Source organism: Balearica regulorum, chromosome 1 (assembly GCF_011004875.1).
Source record: "Balearica regulorum gibbericeps isolate bBalReg1 chromosome 1, bBalReg1.pri, whole genome shotgun sequence".
In the NCBI taxonomy this organism is placed as follows: domain Eukaryota; kingdom Metazoa; phylum Chordata; class Aves; order Gruiformes; family Gruidae; genus Balearica; species Balearica regulorum.
Window position 1 is genome coordinate 29,080,844 of NC_046184.1, and position 17,500 is coordinate 29,098,343.

The following is a 17,500-nucleotide window of genomic DNA, read 5'->3' on the forward strand; positions in this document are numbered from 1 at the left end:
ATAGAAATACACACTACTAGACTGGGGTAGTGTACCTTATTAATATTTCATTTTGGTACAATATACTTGCATTAACTCTCTTAACACAGGTATCATATTGTTTCAAGTCAGAGAACCTAAAACATCGTAACAAAGATTAGACTAAGAGCAAAGCCTTGAAAACTACAGCCATTAGTGCTGTCATCCCCTATAAAGTTAATGGGTTGGAAAAATGGTCAATCTTTGGACTAAAAGTTGATATTTAATTGAAAGAAAATGTTTTTTAATTGTAATGGGGATTTTGCATTAGTGTGAACATGAAAAGGTACTAAAGAATCTAATGCAAGGTTATGTATTGATTTCCATCTTAACGCTAGTGTAAAATGAAGGAATATTTCTATTTCATAAACAACCTCGGCTATTCAGCACCATGATTTCTTATTTGTTTTAAGGGCATAGAAGACAGAATTGAACGAAAAGAAGAAATAATAAAATATTCTCAAACATTTTTTGCTGGTGCATAGGACAAAAGCCATGACACCGCTGTAAACCTTGACTGACTCTGCAGCAGAATTATCAAGATGTTATATGTTGCTTTCACATGTTCCAGGGTTATTTGGTTCAGGAAAGCAAGAGCATCTGTAAACCTAGCACTACACCGCCTTAATCAAAATGGTTTTAGTGATCGTGGATTATAACAAGAGACCTGACATAATGGATGTGCAAAGTCTGCGCACAGAATTAGCATCACTATAGCCTAGAAGGATGGACGTATTTAGAAAATGTAGTTTGTCTTGAAAAGGAGAATGCTTGGGTTAAATGAATTTAAATTCTTAGTATTAATAATACTTAGAACACTACGTCGAATTTGCGAGATTTCATCTTCCTTTGAATACAAACTTATGTAAATCAGGTTCTTTTAAATCCTGTACAGTTTTCTCCAATAATAAGCCACTATTTTGACATTCCACTTAATGCACTTATAAACAAAAATTTATTACGAGTCATACCTTATTAAAATTTGCAAGTCAGTATAAGTTACTTCATTTAAAACTGAAAAACAGCATGAAAGATGGAGAAAGCATTGCAAATACTTTATGAAAAGTATTGCTATAATTCTATTATAAAAGTTATTGTGAAACTGAGTACTTATGGTCTGTTGTTAAGGTGCTTCTGTTATATACCCTGTAGTCAACCATTTGTAAACACATCTTTTTGATGTTTCTGCCAACATCCTGGCAACAAAGCAGTGCAATTTCAAATGAGCTAATTAACTTAATTGTTGATGAAGCATGAAACAGTTCATTCACCCTGTTAGCTGCACCATGACAACATAAGAGTCTCAGCCCCTGAAGTTACTCATCTATATAAGCCTATCTGTAGCTTTCCATTAAGATCTATTGCATGCCAAAATGAGTACGGCTCTTCTGACAAAGACCAGTCCGTAATGTACATAGGTAGAAAATCAGTGCTCTTGTTGAAAATTCAAATGAACACAGAAATACTAGTAAGCACTTTAAAAAAAAAAAAAAAAAGAAAAAGAAAAAAATGCAGAAACCCATTGTAGTTTGAAGCTACAGATGAAAAGCAAAAGCTGTGTCACTTATTTTATGCCCTGATTTTGACAATAGCTGGCAACACCAAATACTGAAAGTGAAAACTTTTGACATCACTGTTCAGTCCTGAAAGGTGCAAACCTACTTGTTTGCAGTGGGTTTTTTTCTGAGTGTCTTGTGCACATACAAGAGCAAAAGGAAAAATAAATTAGCGAGTGAGAGTTAAATGGTCACGCTTAGTCCTTTGTGCTTTTTTATTTACACTATACACAGTAATTTCCGCTATACATAAACTGTCAGAATTTAAAGCGTGCTTTTTCATACCGCTACTATCCAATATACAATCTAAAGCATCTCTTCAAATTTTCTGAGGCTCCATTTCAGTAAAGGATAATAAGAGGATTAAACAGTGCGCTATTGAAAGGCCTGCAAAAGTGTTCGACATGAAAGAAAGGGTAACAATTTGACCCTCTGCAGATAGCCTTGATTATCCAGTTGCTTCGAATACACAAAAAAACTCTGACATAATTTACAGTAAAACTTTGTTTGGTGTCTTTCTCTTTCCCTTGCCTTAAACAACCCTGTACCAATGAATAAAAATCCACCTACTTTAAAAATTGTCCAAAATCTTCACAAACGCTTTCACAGCCAGGCCATTTGCAAACTCCATGACCATAGAGAGTATGGGAGGCCCCAGTCTCCTCATGTGACGAGCTGTAGCAAAAGAATAAGGCATCAGATTCATCTCAAAAGCCATAATCGTTGGAGGCTGCTAGCGCCTGTCAGGTTACGATCAGTGACAAACAGGTCAAAACAGGTCAATTTAGCTCAGAGCAGTCAGAAAAATTTAATCGTTCTATTGAATAGTTCAACTGCCAAGGCTAGATGATGTTCCAATTAGAGAAGAAATAGAGCCAAAGATGACTGTTAATAAAGGATGAAAAAATAAGATGACTGTATAATACCATATGCTAATTCTGCCATACGACCTTGGTGTAACATTTACCTATAAATAAAAAATATACTCAGAAGTGATCAATTCTGAGAAGAAATATCCAAGACGGACAGTTAGAATTTATGAATATTGTGAATGTTGCTACAAAAGATTTGGATTTTCTGCTTAAATGTGTATAAAAATAAAGTTGCTTCCATTAATAAATATTTTTGTTCGCAAGCATTGATTCCATTAGCTACTCGGCTTCGTAAAAAACCCCAGCTGTATTCTGTGTCTTTTTCTGGAATCTCCACAATAGTTTCATCCCTCTACAGATATCAAAGAAATTCAGGCAACTGTCCCATGGAGGTGGGTGTCAGCTACATATCCTCAAGTAAAGAACCATTCTCTTAGATATAATCACAAAAGCAATACTGACTAAAGGTACTACTATAGAGTCATTCAGAGAAGTGCCAGTTTTTAAATAATACAAAATAACGATAGAAAAATGTTCTCACAGTCACATGAGGACCAGAGACGCTTAAATTATAGACTCCTATTATAAATACTGAAATAATTAAATGGAATATTTATTTGAAAATACAATTATTTACAATTTAGGTTGTGTAGATACAAATTAAATTTCATCTTATATTTAGATCATCTACATCTGACTATCCTAATATATTGACTAATAAGTGCTACAGATACTATGCACTTTTGTATGCATTTAATCCATTACTTGAAAATAAGGACAATATCTGTCAATATGTCTGAAAAATTATTTTAACTTTATCTATATGGTTCAATTCCACTGTATTACACTAACGCCACTGAAAATTTGTACGAAATGTGTCAACTGTGTTACTGTCGTGCATATAAGGAAGGAAAATTCAGTGGTTTTCTTCACAAGAGACGAACAATACGAGAACTGCTTTAATGTATTATTTTTTAAAGCACTTTTTACACAGAATCTTTGCACTGAATTACAGCCTTGACAACTAAGATGTATGTACATTTTCTGTGAAAACAGCAGTGTGATTCAACAGGAAGGGCCTGACTGCCAGATGCGTTAACTCAAATCTGAATGAAACTATGCCCCTACAAAAGTGCCCACAAATCTGCATTTACACCTCTAAACCAGCACACACTACTCTGGGATTTCTAATTTTTACCAACACGACCATAAGTCCCTGTGTTAAAAACCCCACAGGCAAGTAATTGTCGTTGCATCTGCAAAATTAGACATCATTATTGAAAACGATGCCCTATTGATAACCAATTCTGAAAAATCAGGTCTCCACGATCTGTTAAGTAACCTGTATTAAGTGTTATTTTGTGATTGGAAATAATGTGACTTATGATGTTAAACAACAGCTTTACGTCAAATGATAAGCACAGTTGAAATCTCATCAGAATTACCTGTCTCGCCTTGCATTTAGAACTGAAGACTGTCCATTCACTATGGAATGATGAGTTATTGGTGGTGATGCTTTGGAAGTGGTGGAGGAGGTAGTAGAGGAGGAATTGTTAGTAGTGAGGTCTAGCCCTCCATGTTTAATGCCATTGTCTTCCATACTGTGAACTCCAGTCACTTCTTTCCATAACTGCTGAATCTCAGCAGGACTTAAGCCAGCTATAAAATGAAAGAGAGCCCCACTAATATAACAAAATAAAGAGTTTCATATAATGAGCTCAGTGTTATTAATGGATTAATGCCAACAATAAAGCTGATGCTGTTTTTCTAGCACAATCAACGTGTAGTAAAACATAAATTCATTTTTCTTCTGTCAGAATCCAGGTAATCTAACTGTCTTCCCTTGTATTATAAACAGTCAATTAGAAATCACCAATTTTAATAACATTATACCCCTTCTTCTGAAAACACTGCTTAAGGATCAAAGAGTGAAAGCTACAAAGAACTTGCAACTACTTCTTGAAAAGAAAAAAAACCCAACCCTAAATATACTTCCAGACAAGATTTTTGTTGTCTGCTTAATTGATTTCTTGATAGGGAAACATAACTCAATGCATCCACAGTTAACTCAGTTTTTATAATTCCTCTTAATCAAACATGTAATGGGAAATAGAAAAACATATTACACTAAGGATACAAACATTGATATTATCTTTAAACACTCAACAAGAGCAGGGAGTGGAGAAAACTGGAGGGAGAAAAATCAGAAGGCAAAAATTAAATCAATGAGATCATAACAGGTTTAACATTTGAGCAGAATGCATCTGACACCCACATATCCATTAGTCCTGTTTAATATTTACAAAAATTGCTATGCATAAAAATATATCTTGAGAGGCAAAACCAAAGTACTATTTGGAACCACTACAGTGCAGAGCTAGATACTGGTGACCGCTTCAGCTCTTTGATACCATTCAGCGGCACCAAACACATGTAAAGCCAACAAAACGGGCCCGTTCACAACTCCCTCCACACAGATGAAATCACATGTAGTGCAGACCATCAAATTACTCCACTATTTCTTTTGTCCAGCCCTACTGTGGAAAACAAATCAGAGGGTTTGGCTAGGAGAAAGGAGACTCTGTCTCACCAGTCTCCTGGGGTGATGGGCAGCCATACAAAATTTGAAAAGCTTCTCAAACCTCTCTGCTATATGCGCAGTACTATCCTGGAGTCTAGCCACCAGATCTTTGCAGATAGAGCTTAAATTTGCTCCCTACTCCACTTGCAGCCTGGAAACTTGTCGTTTCCAGGATTCATCCTCGGCCACAAATAGCGATGTCTCGTAGAATGTATTCATACATCTATGTTAGGGTTGTCTGGCTCGAGTTGAGCACTTTGCACGGAGTCATGGAAACTTCCATTACAGTACGCTTCTGCCTGAAGTAAAGACTCCCAAAACACAAGCAAGAGAAGAGCTGTGAGCATTCTCTTATCTTGCCACCAAACATGCAGCTAAGGTAGGAACTTCAGACTTTGAAAGATGAAGAGTTTGTCAGAAATATATACACCCTCTGTCGCTGTCAGTCTTTAAAAGTTTGACATCTCTCTTTCGAAGAACACCAAATTAAATGTAGAAAAGAATGAGAAGCCCAGAAAGCTTCTTGTGAAAGATCTGGTTTCATGGCCAGGTTTTTCAGCCTGACATGATTTGGGCCAGAGGTATCTTAAAATCTAACTCTGTCTTCTGTATTTCGTCTCAACAAGTGAAATTAGGTAAGACAAGCTCACAGTATCTAGATCTCCTGGAATGTAAAACATTAAAAATGCTGATGTTGTCTGAATCAGCATTTTGCTCTTTTTATTTTATGAAAGATCTCAAATTTATTGTCCTTCTGAAAAGGATTAAAATGTATCTATTCATTCAAACTTTTCATTGAGGATAGTTTTGTTTGGTAAACAAGATATACTAGAAAGATGCAAATATTGTTTTTCACTGTTTGGCAAATCTGTTTATTAGATAATGTTTTACTTTGAAGACACAGGAACTCAGACTACTAAAAGGGATTCAACAGAGTATTATGAAAAAGCACAGTAAGTTCCTTACTACTTCTCAATAGCTGTCTTTCTTACCATAAAGTATACAAAGCTATTAAAAAATAGACCAGTGGTGATTTAGAGAAATAATAATTTCTCACGGTAGTGTGGAAACAAATCGGTTGGAAGGTATTCAATTTTTTTAAATTATGAAGGGAGCTCATTTTTAGACTACTATTTTCTGTCCTGCTTCTCTGCCTTAGATACCAACAACCATTGGCAAACTCAGTTAATGACAAAGTGAAAGAGTTGATTGGAATGTAAGCCTTAAAACTGGAGTTTATATCACATTTGTACAGTGAAAGCCAGGTTTTAAGGAAGCAAGCAAAGAAGCCAGGCTCTAATTTACTGCATTAGTGAGATGGGCAACGGGAGTGATGGCAATACTAGTTGTAATTGTTTAATGAAGGTAAGTAATTACTGCTATGTTCATGAGGTATGTTCCAGCAACACTGCAAATAACCCATTTTAGCGTGGTAAATAATAGTTACCCGCAAATGTAATCACAAATCAAAATGAAAAGTAATGTATTCATTTAGGTGGCATGATATACACAGTACATTATTTACTTCAAAGTCTTCCCTTCCTCCTGCTGTTGAACAAAATAAACTAATTTTGTATTGAAAAAAAAAAACCAAAACCCACCCAAGAATAAACCCATCTGTTTGAATAATCACAGGGCAAACATATCGTTGTGTTTTGCAGTGAGAAAATTTTCATCAGAGATCATCAAACTTTGGGCCCTGGTGGGGGCTGAGTAAGAGCCGCCCCAGAAGCTGGGTGAACGAATGAGGGCTGGGAGCAGCCGGCGCAATGGCCCTTCCCATGAGAAGGGGTCTCCTGCCTCCCCCCGACAACTGCTGGGCAGCCCCTGCCTCTGCGTGAAGCTACGGATGGAGCCGTGTCTCCAGGCTGCCTAGCTCACCTAGATTTATTTTTTTTTTTTTTTTAAATCAGAAAGAAATTTCTCTCTGGGCTCAGGCTGGTTAATTTTATCACTTCTTCAGAGCACTCTGAAAGGCTGCCTTTTAGGATAAAAGGATTAAGGGCAGGCACTTAAAAAGTATAAAGTTAATAAGCGGATTTGTAATTAATTGTAAATTATGGCAATTTTGTAGTTTCTGTGTCTAAAAAAGTCCAACTCCCATTTTACAAGAGACCTGTAAAATGGCTGACAGATATTTTAGTCTGGATGTAAAAGCAGGGTAAGTTTTAAAGTTTCATAGGTTGTAATAACCCTCAAAATACCCTCTCTACACAACATTAAAGGAGAAAGGATCAGGAAGAGGATCCAGAGTGGGATAAAAATTAGGGACTATAATGAAAAAGGAAAATACTGATTTGCTATGTCATTTACTAACACCAAGAATCTTGGATTTTGAGGTTAGTTTTATAACAATTTTCACCACTATCTGCTCTATTTTTATGTTTGAATAAATGCTTAATAAAACTACCACTTATCAAATCCATTCACGAATCTGTTTTGCATTTTCTTATGTGGCCTGATCAAAACTTAGTGTTTTGTTGGGGTTTTTTGTTTGTTTGTTTTTGTTTGGGGTTTTTTTGATGTGGGGTTTTTTTTATTGTTGTCATTTACAGCTCTTTGCATTTAGCAAATCAATGCAGCATTGCACGGAACCAACTCACAGCGAGCCACTGGCTTTGGCTATGGCATAGCGAGGATCTTGTCACAAAATAAATGCTAAAACATCTCTTGTATGTTATTTGCTATACCTGACCATCAAGAAAACATTGTAAACATCCCTGCTCTTTAAAGGCAGAAATTATGCTTGGAGTAAATACTGTTTATATACGCAAACCTCCCAGCTGTACATGGAAGTTACGTCTTCTCATACTAACAAATGGAGGCCCCATGCTCTCTCTGTCACTAACCATTTGTAGTTTGTAGGACTCTTCATGTCCAACAACTTATAAACATGAACTCCCCCTGTGTTTCTCTCATTGTCCTAGCATCCACGTAACTCAGCAATCTAAATGGAATCATATAAAAATATTTGTGTTATGCATATGTAAATCCTTCTGTGCAACCATATTATACATCTTCAGCACAGTAGAAGGAGAAAAACATCCTTGTACCACATCCAGTGTGTATTACCTTAAATAAATTCTGAAAGCTTAATTTAACACTGCCACAGAAAATGTCTGTCATAAAATTTGCTGAATTTTATAAGAAAAACAAAGGAAGTTTGATCCTCTTACTTTTATAGAAACTCCAATACAGTGACATCTATGTTAGATCTAGTAAGTACTACTTGGATTTGTAAATACTGGATATATTTAGATGTATTTGGATGTGTAAATTTAAGATTTACAAGAAAGTCTCAACAGACTTGAAGCCTATTAATCTTCATTACATTATTATGAACTGGACTGGACATAGAAAGAACTCTGAGCCGGTCACAACTCTGCATCTCTTTGTTTTAGCGCCTTGCTGGAAAGACTTTCCTTCTTACCCTCCCCACTCTAACTTCACCTCGCCTGGCACAGAGCAAGTGGCCTGTCTGGAGATGCAGAGAAGTTTTCCAGGGAAAGCTGTCTCATGTTTTTTCAAGTTGGCACATCCAAACTGAGGCTATGAAAAATCGAGGTCCTGTAAATTAACTTGTGTATCTAAAGGAACCCTACATACACAGTAGATATTAGAACTAGGAGAGAAAAAAGAAATAATTAAATATTGAAATGGAATTCATCATAATTAAAAAATATCCAGGCAGAAGCAAACAAGAGGTTAAGCTACTTTAAAAAAGAACAATCCAGATATATTTTAACTGTAAAATTTTGTATTATTTCTTTAGTATCATGAATTTTTGTCATGACTTCAGTTACACTTAATTCTTTGAGTAAAAGAAAGTTCTTAAAAAGAGTTGTTTACTAGTTCTCCTAAAAATGTATTAAAACAGTTACTATTTTTTCTGTTTTTCTACTAGAAGTGGATGAATGAGTGTTGCATTAAACTAATGAATATCAATGCAATTGGGTAGGAGTGCTGAGGGAAATCTACGGGGATTGCTTAATGTGAGAGAAAACCTGAGGAATTCCTCTTGCAACAGATGGCACAAGAGGAGGTTGCAGAAGGTAAAGCTGTTTGGAGGGAGGTTGTGTTTCAATTGCTTTTTTTCTTTCTGGTCCAATGTGACTCTGTACAAAAGGAAACCAGCATTACCAGTCCCACGTGTCCAAATGCGTGAATCAGCTTGCCTCTCCACTGCTATTCTCAAATAATACTTAGTGCGATAGCTTACTTAGGTCTGTTTTTGCTGTTGTAATGTTTATGACTTTAGATATGCTTGTGTCATAGCTTTTCCACACAACACAATGTATGGAATTTACACATTTATTTGGAATCTCTGCTTTCCAGGGACTGAGGTTTTTCATGACTTTTTTCTGTCTTTTTTTTTTTTTTTGGTCTACATTATTGCCTATATACTGTGTACTCTGCTTTTGCTCATCTAATTTCTGAAGCTTCAATTTCATTATAATTATCTGGTGGAGGAATCAGATACATACGTAAAGACCACGTAAAAACCAATTAGAAGTAATGTTACCTGTCATGAACACAGTCTAAAAAATGCTCATTGCAGGACCGGAGCATCAGAGATCAGAGTGTTGTGTAATTTTTACGACAGACTAAATATTTAGCTCACCTCTCTATGGTAACACAAACAGAAACGCATACCTCACAGGCTACAGACAGAGTCCTTAAGATGGGAAGTCTTTGGCCTTATCTTAAAATGTAAGCAGCATTTATCTCCAAGTTAATTTACTTTTCAAAAGTGCGTGCCCTATTTTCTTTCAACCATGAATGTATTTGTGTCAAGCAGTAGAGTTTGAGTTCATTTTCAGCATTGAGAAATCTTGATCAAAGTGGGAAAGGGAAATATTTTTTTTCTGGAAAGTCTTTGCTGTTATTTGTCAGTCATAATTCATTACAATTGGAATCATCACCTTCAAAACTTGTCATATTTAACATATTTAATACAAAAGAATAGCAAAGAAAATGAGTCCGAAGGTTTGTCCCTAAATTTATATGTAATAAATTGAAGATTCAAAGTGCTTTTCAATGCCAAACACTTTCTATTCTTAAAACAGAAAAAAAAATAAAGTGACTTCTGGGATGGCTTTTATATCACTGTCTGATATATTTTATACCTGTTCGCTTATATTAAATGAAATGATAACATTGCCACTAAATCAGATTTCAGTAACTCCTCAGAGAAAAGCAATGGTGTTTGAATTGTGTTGCTATCACAAATTGTTTTCAGCACATAAGGCTAATAAATATGCATCTTATATTTAAGAAAAAACACTCAAAAGCTGGTTTATTCTGTAAAAGTATGCTGTAAAATTGATCAGCCTCAAGAAAATTTGGTAATACGAGTAGTAAAGTTCTAATAATAGTGTATGTTTAAGTGTCATAATGGGAAACTGCTGAAGTTTGGATGCAAATGGAACGGTTAAAAAAGTTGCGAATCAGAAATGACTCCAATCATATAATATTCGAATACCTTGTGGCAGAGACTGGACAGGAAGAGCAGACTGGCCAGGTGGGATGGAAATGAGTCCCTGACGCTGAAGGTTCAGCAGATGCTGCTGCTGCTGAAGCTGTTGCATCTGGAGGAGCTGCTGCTGGAAGACAAGCTGCTGGGCTGCCAACTGCTGCTGCTGCTGCTGCTGCTACAAAGAGAAGGGGGGGGCGGGGGGGGGGAAGCAAATGCGGCAGAGTAAAGTGTGCAGTGAAGGCTAGAAAGCCAAAAATGTAAAATCAACTTCTTTCTCTTTAATCTCGGTTATTAAATAATAATGCTATTTGTAGAATACTCAGGCAGTGAAAGCGTTTGAAATTTTCTATTATATTCATTCAAGCTATTAGGTGTTAGGGAAAATGGCAAGATATACTTAATGACACACTAAAGAAAAGGGTCACGAGAAAGCATACAACAGCTGTTGTATGGGTAAAAAAAGGGTAAAAAAAAAAGGCGCCCAGTTCATGGCAGATGATAACAAATTTATCTATGCTAAAAGTGCAACTCTTTACAGCAGGCTGTGATTCGAAGGCACTCTTGTTTTTCCAATTGACTAAGTTCGGTCCGCAGTGGCCCATGAATGTGGTCTCCAGTGATCTATTAGTAAACTGGGATGTAGCCTTCATTTCACTGGCCTGTTAGCTCTCTCTCTTTTCTTGTTGGAATATATTAAAAGGAGCATTGCATTCAAGGCAACGAAGTGCCCTATTATGGAGCAAAAGTATAAGTTCCAATTTTGTGAGGCATTTCAGACAACCTGGAGTCTGCAAAGACTCAGGAGGGTATGAGAAGGCAGTCACACTTCAGAGAAAGACAAGCTGCTGTGGAAGACCTTTCCTTTCTAGTTTGGGGAAAAGAGAAACTTCTGATGCGCTCACTGGAAAACAGACTGCATAATGGAGCAAGTCATGTGGATTGCCCAGAGCCTCCGGAGAAATACGGGAGCAATTTCTATTCCGTAGTTGATGGCTGTCTGAAATTCTATTCACAAATCCAAACAGAAACAAAGCCTCAGGAGGTCACAACTGCTTCCTCGACGTTTGCATAATGGGCAGCTTGAAGACAACGTCTAGGATACCTGCTGATCAATTTAACTACTTCAACATGTTTTGTTTGTATTATGTTTATATTTGATGCAGTTTGCTGACAAGTGCAAGCTAGGCCTGAGAAACCCGCTTGTCAGGTTGATTTATGAGCACATCAAACTGTAACTTTCTACTCGCCACTCCAAACCTACACTAGCAGTTCATTAATCAGGGGCCTGTGACTTTGAAATCTGTGCTCAATCGCCCTTTTTCAGCCATGGACTAAATTTGCATGCTCTCTGAGCTGCGCCACCGAGAAAAGTAAGGCTCCTTCCCCAACACAGATTGCCGGTGAATACAAGATAATCAGTACGGTGTCCACCACACGGCTTGTTCTTTGCACACTCGGATTCATTAGCGAACATTAGACGACAGCAGCCCTAGACTGCTCAAATCCTGTGTCTCAGAAAGGGAAGCAGGAGAATTATACCGGCACTGCTGTTAAGCCCGGTAAAAACATAAGAACAAATCTTTGATAGCTGCATCCTTGCTACAGGAAAAAAATCTAAACTGGTCTTGTCTTTTCCAAGCTTCTGACAGCTCAGACTAGTATGCACCAGCAAGGGTCTTAGCTCCTACCTCTTTTGCTTGCTTTCCTGGATGCTGTTGCTGCTGCTGTTGCTGCTGCTGCTGCTGCTGCTGTTGCTGCTGCTGTTGCTGCTGTTGCTGCTGCTGTTGCTGCTGTTGTTGTTGCTGTTGCTGCTGCTGTTGCTGCTGCTGCAAAAGCTGAAGATGTAACTGCTCTTGCTGTTTCTTGTAAAACTCTTGTAGTTGTTGCTGAATAAACCATTTTGACTTTAATAAATAAAGGCAAAAGTTTCAAGTATTATAAATCTCCTAAACTCTTCTAGATTGGCATATGGTAGCGTAGCCATTAAGAATCACCTCATAACAAAAAATGTGATTTGAAGAGGCAGATCTACATACATTTTTTTCCAAGGCGGTTCTGAAATTTTCCAATGCAGATTCCAAAATATCCTAAACAGAAGGGTATAGAAAATCTGTATTCTAAAGGGAATGCAAGAGCCAAATTAACTCCTCAAATAACTATACCTAAGTTCCTCACATGTCCTATATAACAAATCAGAAGCTGTACTCATCCACTTGCAAGAAACCTACAAGACACTAAGGCCAAACTAAACTGCCTGTTTCTTAGGGGAAAAAAAGTAATTAATCTGTCAATCTGTTTAGCGGGATGCTGGATTCACAACTGAAGGTGAATTGCCTGTAATGATCACGGTACTGGGTATTAAAGTGTTTAAACATACAGTGATTGAGCTATGACTATGACAAACAGACACATCATTTTCTGTATGACAATTAAGCACCCAACCAAAAATCCACTCTGCGTTTCACTGAGGTACAGATCGCTGACACTGTCTTTACTGTATGAATAACAAGTTCATGGATTCTTCGCTTAGCTGACAGATTTTGTGCTAAGGAAACAGCAACCTCCTCCTTCTCTTTAGCCTTATCTGGGGCAAAGTTTTTGGATGTAAAAACAAACAAAACAAAAAAAAAAACTTTTTCCCATGATGAAACAAGCTGTTAAGTTCAAATTTCATAACCGCATACCATTTACGTGACTAAAGGGAGCACTACAGTGTTATGAATTTTAAAACAACAATTATCTACAACTCTATTTGCACTTTCTTTGGCAAGTCTACAATTAAAATGTGCCTAAGCACTTGAAAATTTAAATATCAATTTGTTCGGTATTTGTAATGCATCTGCCACTGCTGCTGCTGCTGTTTTTAATATAATATTTAATGTTTCAAAATCACAGTTTCACTCTTCTGCAATTAAAACAAGAAATGTAAAGACTGAGAAGTTTCCCATTTATTTCCATTCTTTACAGTGTAATGAGTGATGAAAGATTACGAAATACGACCCATAAAATCTGGCTGACACTTGTGCGAATGCCCTGTGCTAACGGTCCAAAGCAGGTAACCCACATTACCTGCTGCAACATAACTGCTTGCTGCTGCTGGAGAAGTGCTTGAAGCTGCTGCGGAGACAACACTTGCTGCTGGAGAATCTGCTGCATTTGCTGAGGGGTGATCACCTGGGGAGTCATCATGGCCACTGACACAGGCACCTGCACAGGGAAAGAAAGATATCATCGTCAAACACATTTTAGTTCGCCTGCACCACAGCTGTACGTCTTTTTTATTTTGTAACAAAGATGGACCATAATTTTTTACATAATATTTATCACTGCAAAGTTCCAGTTTCAGTCAGAATCTGTTATTTTAAGACCACAGTACTGTGGCACTCTATTTCCAGAGGCATCAGATTCGATCAGACTCAAGCTTTATGTTTCGCATCTCTTATGTATTCCTGCAAGAAATTTAAGCATTGGCTAGTACAAATGTGTATTTAAAAATAAATGATCACATGGCAGGGCTCTCAACACTTCATAATCAATCATCTTATCAAGTGTCATAATGTTACGAATGGAAAAATCTATTGAGACTGTTTCAAAAGATATGATTAAAACAGACAGCAAAATAAGTATCTTAAAGCAGTAAATGTTTTACACAATAAAGACACTTAGCCTAGAAAAATATTTGCGTAATACATCACTTCAGCATAAGAAAACCTTTCTTGCTTGGCTAGTCTTTTAAGGAAGTCTGATTTATATAGGGGGGAAAAAAAGCTATGGACATAACAGTACGGCACGAGGACTGTAGCATCAGTCAGACGGTCTCTGTAGAGAGAAACATGTTCTCAGTCACTTCTAAATGAAAACTAAAAGTTGGGAAACCTTGTCGTAAGATTATTAGTTTGTCCACTAACATTTAAGAATGTATTTTTGTGTAGGTGCTTTTTTGGACACAGCTTTATTGTCTGCTCATTATATACTGAGGTGAAGCGTGCACGTAATAGATAAATGCCCACCTACGCACACGCTTCCAGGAATATATGTGCGAGTGGGAAAGACGCAGCAAGGATGTGTGGCTGTGTACCTAAGAGAGAAAAGCCCCGTGGCAGAGCCCAAGGTACGCGCCCAGCCGCTGGAGCAGACACGCTGTGTGAAACCCCTGCTCGAGCTAACCACGGCACAGTCAAACAGCTGTCAGCAGGACAAGTTTTCCACCCATGAAAAAGCACCCACTCGCTTGACTAGCAAAATTCAGATGTTTTTTCTGTATATAATAGCAAGCCGGCATATAAATACTGCTTTGTGAGATGTTTGTTGGACATTCCAGTCTTCCGTAAATCAGCAAAAATAATATTATTATAAATAAAATAAATCATGAACAAATCTTAAGAGGAAAAACTTTTCTAATATTTCTATTACTTCAATCTCTCCCAAAAGACTTTGTATAAATGTGACACTTAAGAGGAAAAGAGAAATAAAAGTCTGATGAACTTTACTTTTAGAAGACATTACTTCATCTAATATTACACAGAATACCACTTTTCACACAATTCATCACAGCATAAATTTAGGTCTTAAAACACCGACTAATTAAGAGTTTGAAAGTAAAAGTACCTACTATTACTGAAAAGTTTGATAGTCTTTTGCAATCAACAAATGAATTTTAAGACTAAAAATTGTGAAGGTCTCACTCTAAAATACAAGTGGAAAAGACAAACCAGACTTCCACTCAGAAATCAGATGCTTGTGGGGGGGAATTTAATCTCAGCTATCACCGGACTCCTATAGTCAACAGAATATGGAAATCCTGAGGGAAGTTTATCTGACCTAGCTTAGGCATCTATTTTAGCATGGGATGAATTCCTCTCTGAATGTGCCTCTCTCCTTTGAGTTTACACTCACTTTGAGTAGACAACTAACTTTCAGATGGTTAATGTTGGTTGTCGCACTTTGTCACACCAAGAAGTTTTGTACTATTGGAAACACCACATCTCTACGCAATAATGTTTTATTCCAAGTCTACCTGGTCCGAAGGGCAGGACAAAAAAGTTTTTATAACTTTGGGAAAGCATAAAATTCACTGACTGGAGTCATTGTTCAATTCCCCCTGAAGTCAGTAGGAATTTCTTCTGCTTACGTGAGATCTGAACTTGCCTTCTTGTAACAATTTTGCCTCGGTGATGCTATTCAACTACCACATGTCACACAGAAATGAGAAGGCAGAAAGGAAGACGGACACCTTCCCAATTAAGCCATTACCTTTAACCTTTAAACCCTGCAAAAATTTTCCTAAGTCTTATATGCTTACTACTGTAACATATAGCAAATGGTGGTGTTGTACACTTGCTACTCCACTTCTCCTCTTACCTTTAAATCCTCTCTGTCTCCCCTACCTTGTGTATTTTCAAACACACAAGTAAAAAAATTCTGATCTAAACACAGTGAAAATCAACTTAACTCTGCAAGTGGCACTGATTTATTCACGCTCTGTGCTAAAGACTCTAGCCAGTAAGATGCGCAGCAAGAGTCCTCTATTCCTCAGACTGAAATACAGATTCCTCTTCACCAGGCACGTTTCTGCCAGCTTTTGTAGTATCTGCTCTGAATCTCTCTGACTGTGTACTTGCTTTTATATGTGGAGACACACCTGCTTTGCAATACACTCTAAGAGCTTTTCTCTCCCAATTTGTTTTTCCCATATTTTTCAACAGTCACTCTCAATTGCATAAGCTGAAGTAGAGAACCTAATTCACCTGTTTTTCAGGATGATGGACAAAAGCATGAAAAAAACCTGGCAGTCAAGATCATTAGTAAAAAATACGTACTTATGTAGATAATATTGCCTTTAACAGAATTTTATGTGAGGATCCATATGTGTGCACCATACCTGATATATATCTTCTTTGCCATAGATAAAGGACAAGGCATTTTGAAAATTGCTTGAATTTTAAATTAGCAAAACGTATTAAGCAAAGAGATTTCTCTAATTGTAATTAGGTAATATAAATTGGTACATTTCACAGCCTTCAGTGATACACCAGACTGCACTTTATTTCTTACTGGCATAGTGTTACTGTGCTATCTGGGTTGGAAGACTATCAGAAACTTGCTATTTTGTGGCCAATTATGTGCATTAGGTATATTTCTTTGGTTTAGTGTCTGCGTTTTTCAAGATTTGTGATCTGATTTTACAAAAAATGTAGCAAAGAGGCAAACTCTGACTCTTTCATAGAAATATCTCAATATAACTGAAGTCAGTTCAGGTAGAGGACAGTAGAGGGACCCAGTGAAAAGATATGATCAAGTGAACAATATGTGGTTCGTTTGAGCGGGCCACAAACTCCCAACAAATTCTTGGTCAGACCTCTCATGAAAAACATGAAAGGACAAAGTGAAACGTGATTTATGACTGCAACCCATTTGTTATAAGGCGTCCTCAAAGAAATTGAACTCCCAGCTCTGCCACGAAGATGACTGGGTACAGAAACCCTACAAAACACAACGGGTCGGACAGCCTCTGAAGAACACGTGAATTTGTCCGCTCCATGATGGACCCTGCTGGAGGCTTCATGTTTTGAAGAGTTTCTCCTGTTTCTGCTGCAGGCTGTCTCCCGTTTCTTTGGCTTACATTACAAGTCTCACTAAATAAAACTATAGATACATAAACAAACACATTTTTAACACATCTAAATAGCATTTCAGGCATAAACAACTGCAAATGGCTTTATTGCTAAATGTGAATGCACTAATAAAAGAAGAGCTGCGACACAGAACCCAAGTGTTGATAGTGGAAATCAGAAACATGAACATGACTGCAGAAATGAAGACAGAACTTCTTTGAAGACTAACAAGTCTGGTTTTTCCCCAGATCAATTTAAAAGAGGAATGGTGGAGGCTGAGCTTGTGTATTTAACACCACTCTTCTGTCATACATGAAAAATTCAGCTTTACCAAGAAGCTTGCCAGGTAAACACTCATCTATTGTTCCTATGAACTAACCGGT

General features: G+C 37.2%; 1 protein-coding gene across 9 annotated transcripts in view; it reads right to left on the reverse strand.

The window, feature by feature from the left end:
• Nucleotides 1-17,500, reverse strand: part of FOXP2 (forkhead box P2) — a 438,488-nt gene that overhangs the window by 52,569 nt on the left and 368,419 nt on the right. For 2 of the 9 annotated variants that reach the window (XM_075743974.1, XM_075743984.1), the window contains 6 exons: nucleotides 13,573-13,710; nucleotides 12,540-12,590; nucleotides 12,192-12,407; nucleotides 10,510-10,678; nucleotides 3,892-4,105; nucleotides 2,145-2,249 (listed from right to left, as the gene is read on the reverse strand). In XM_075743974.1, coding sequence (XP_075600089.1) covers nucleotides 2,145-2,249; nucleotides 3,892-4,105; nucleotides 10,510-10,678; nucleotides 12,192-12,407; nucleotides 12,540-12,590; nucleotides 13,573-13,710 — 893 coding nt within the window. The remainder of the gene's footprint in view (nucleotides 1-2,144; nucleotides 2,250-3,891; nucleotides 4,106-10,509; nucleotides 10,679-12,191; nucleotides 12,408-12,539; nucleotides 12,591-13,572; nucleotides 13,711-17,500) is intronic. The other 7 variants (XM_075744017.1, XM_075744006.1, XM_075744032.1 and 4 more) reach the window with 6 other exon arrangements.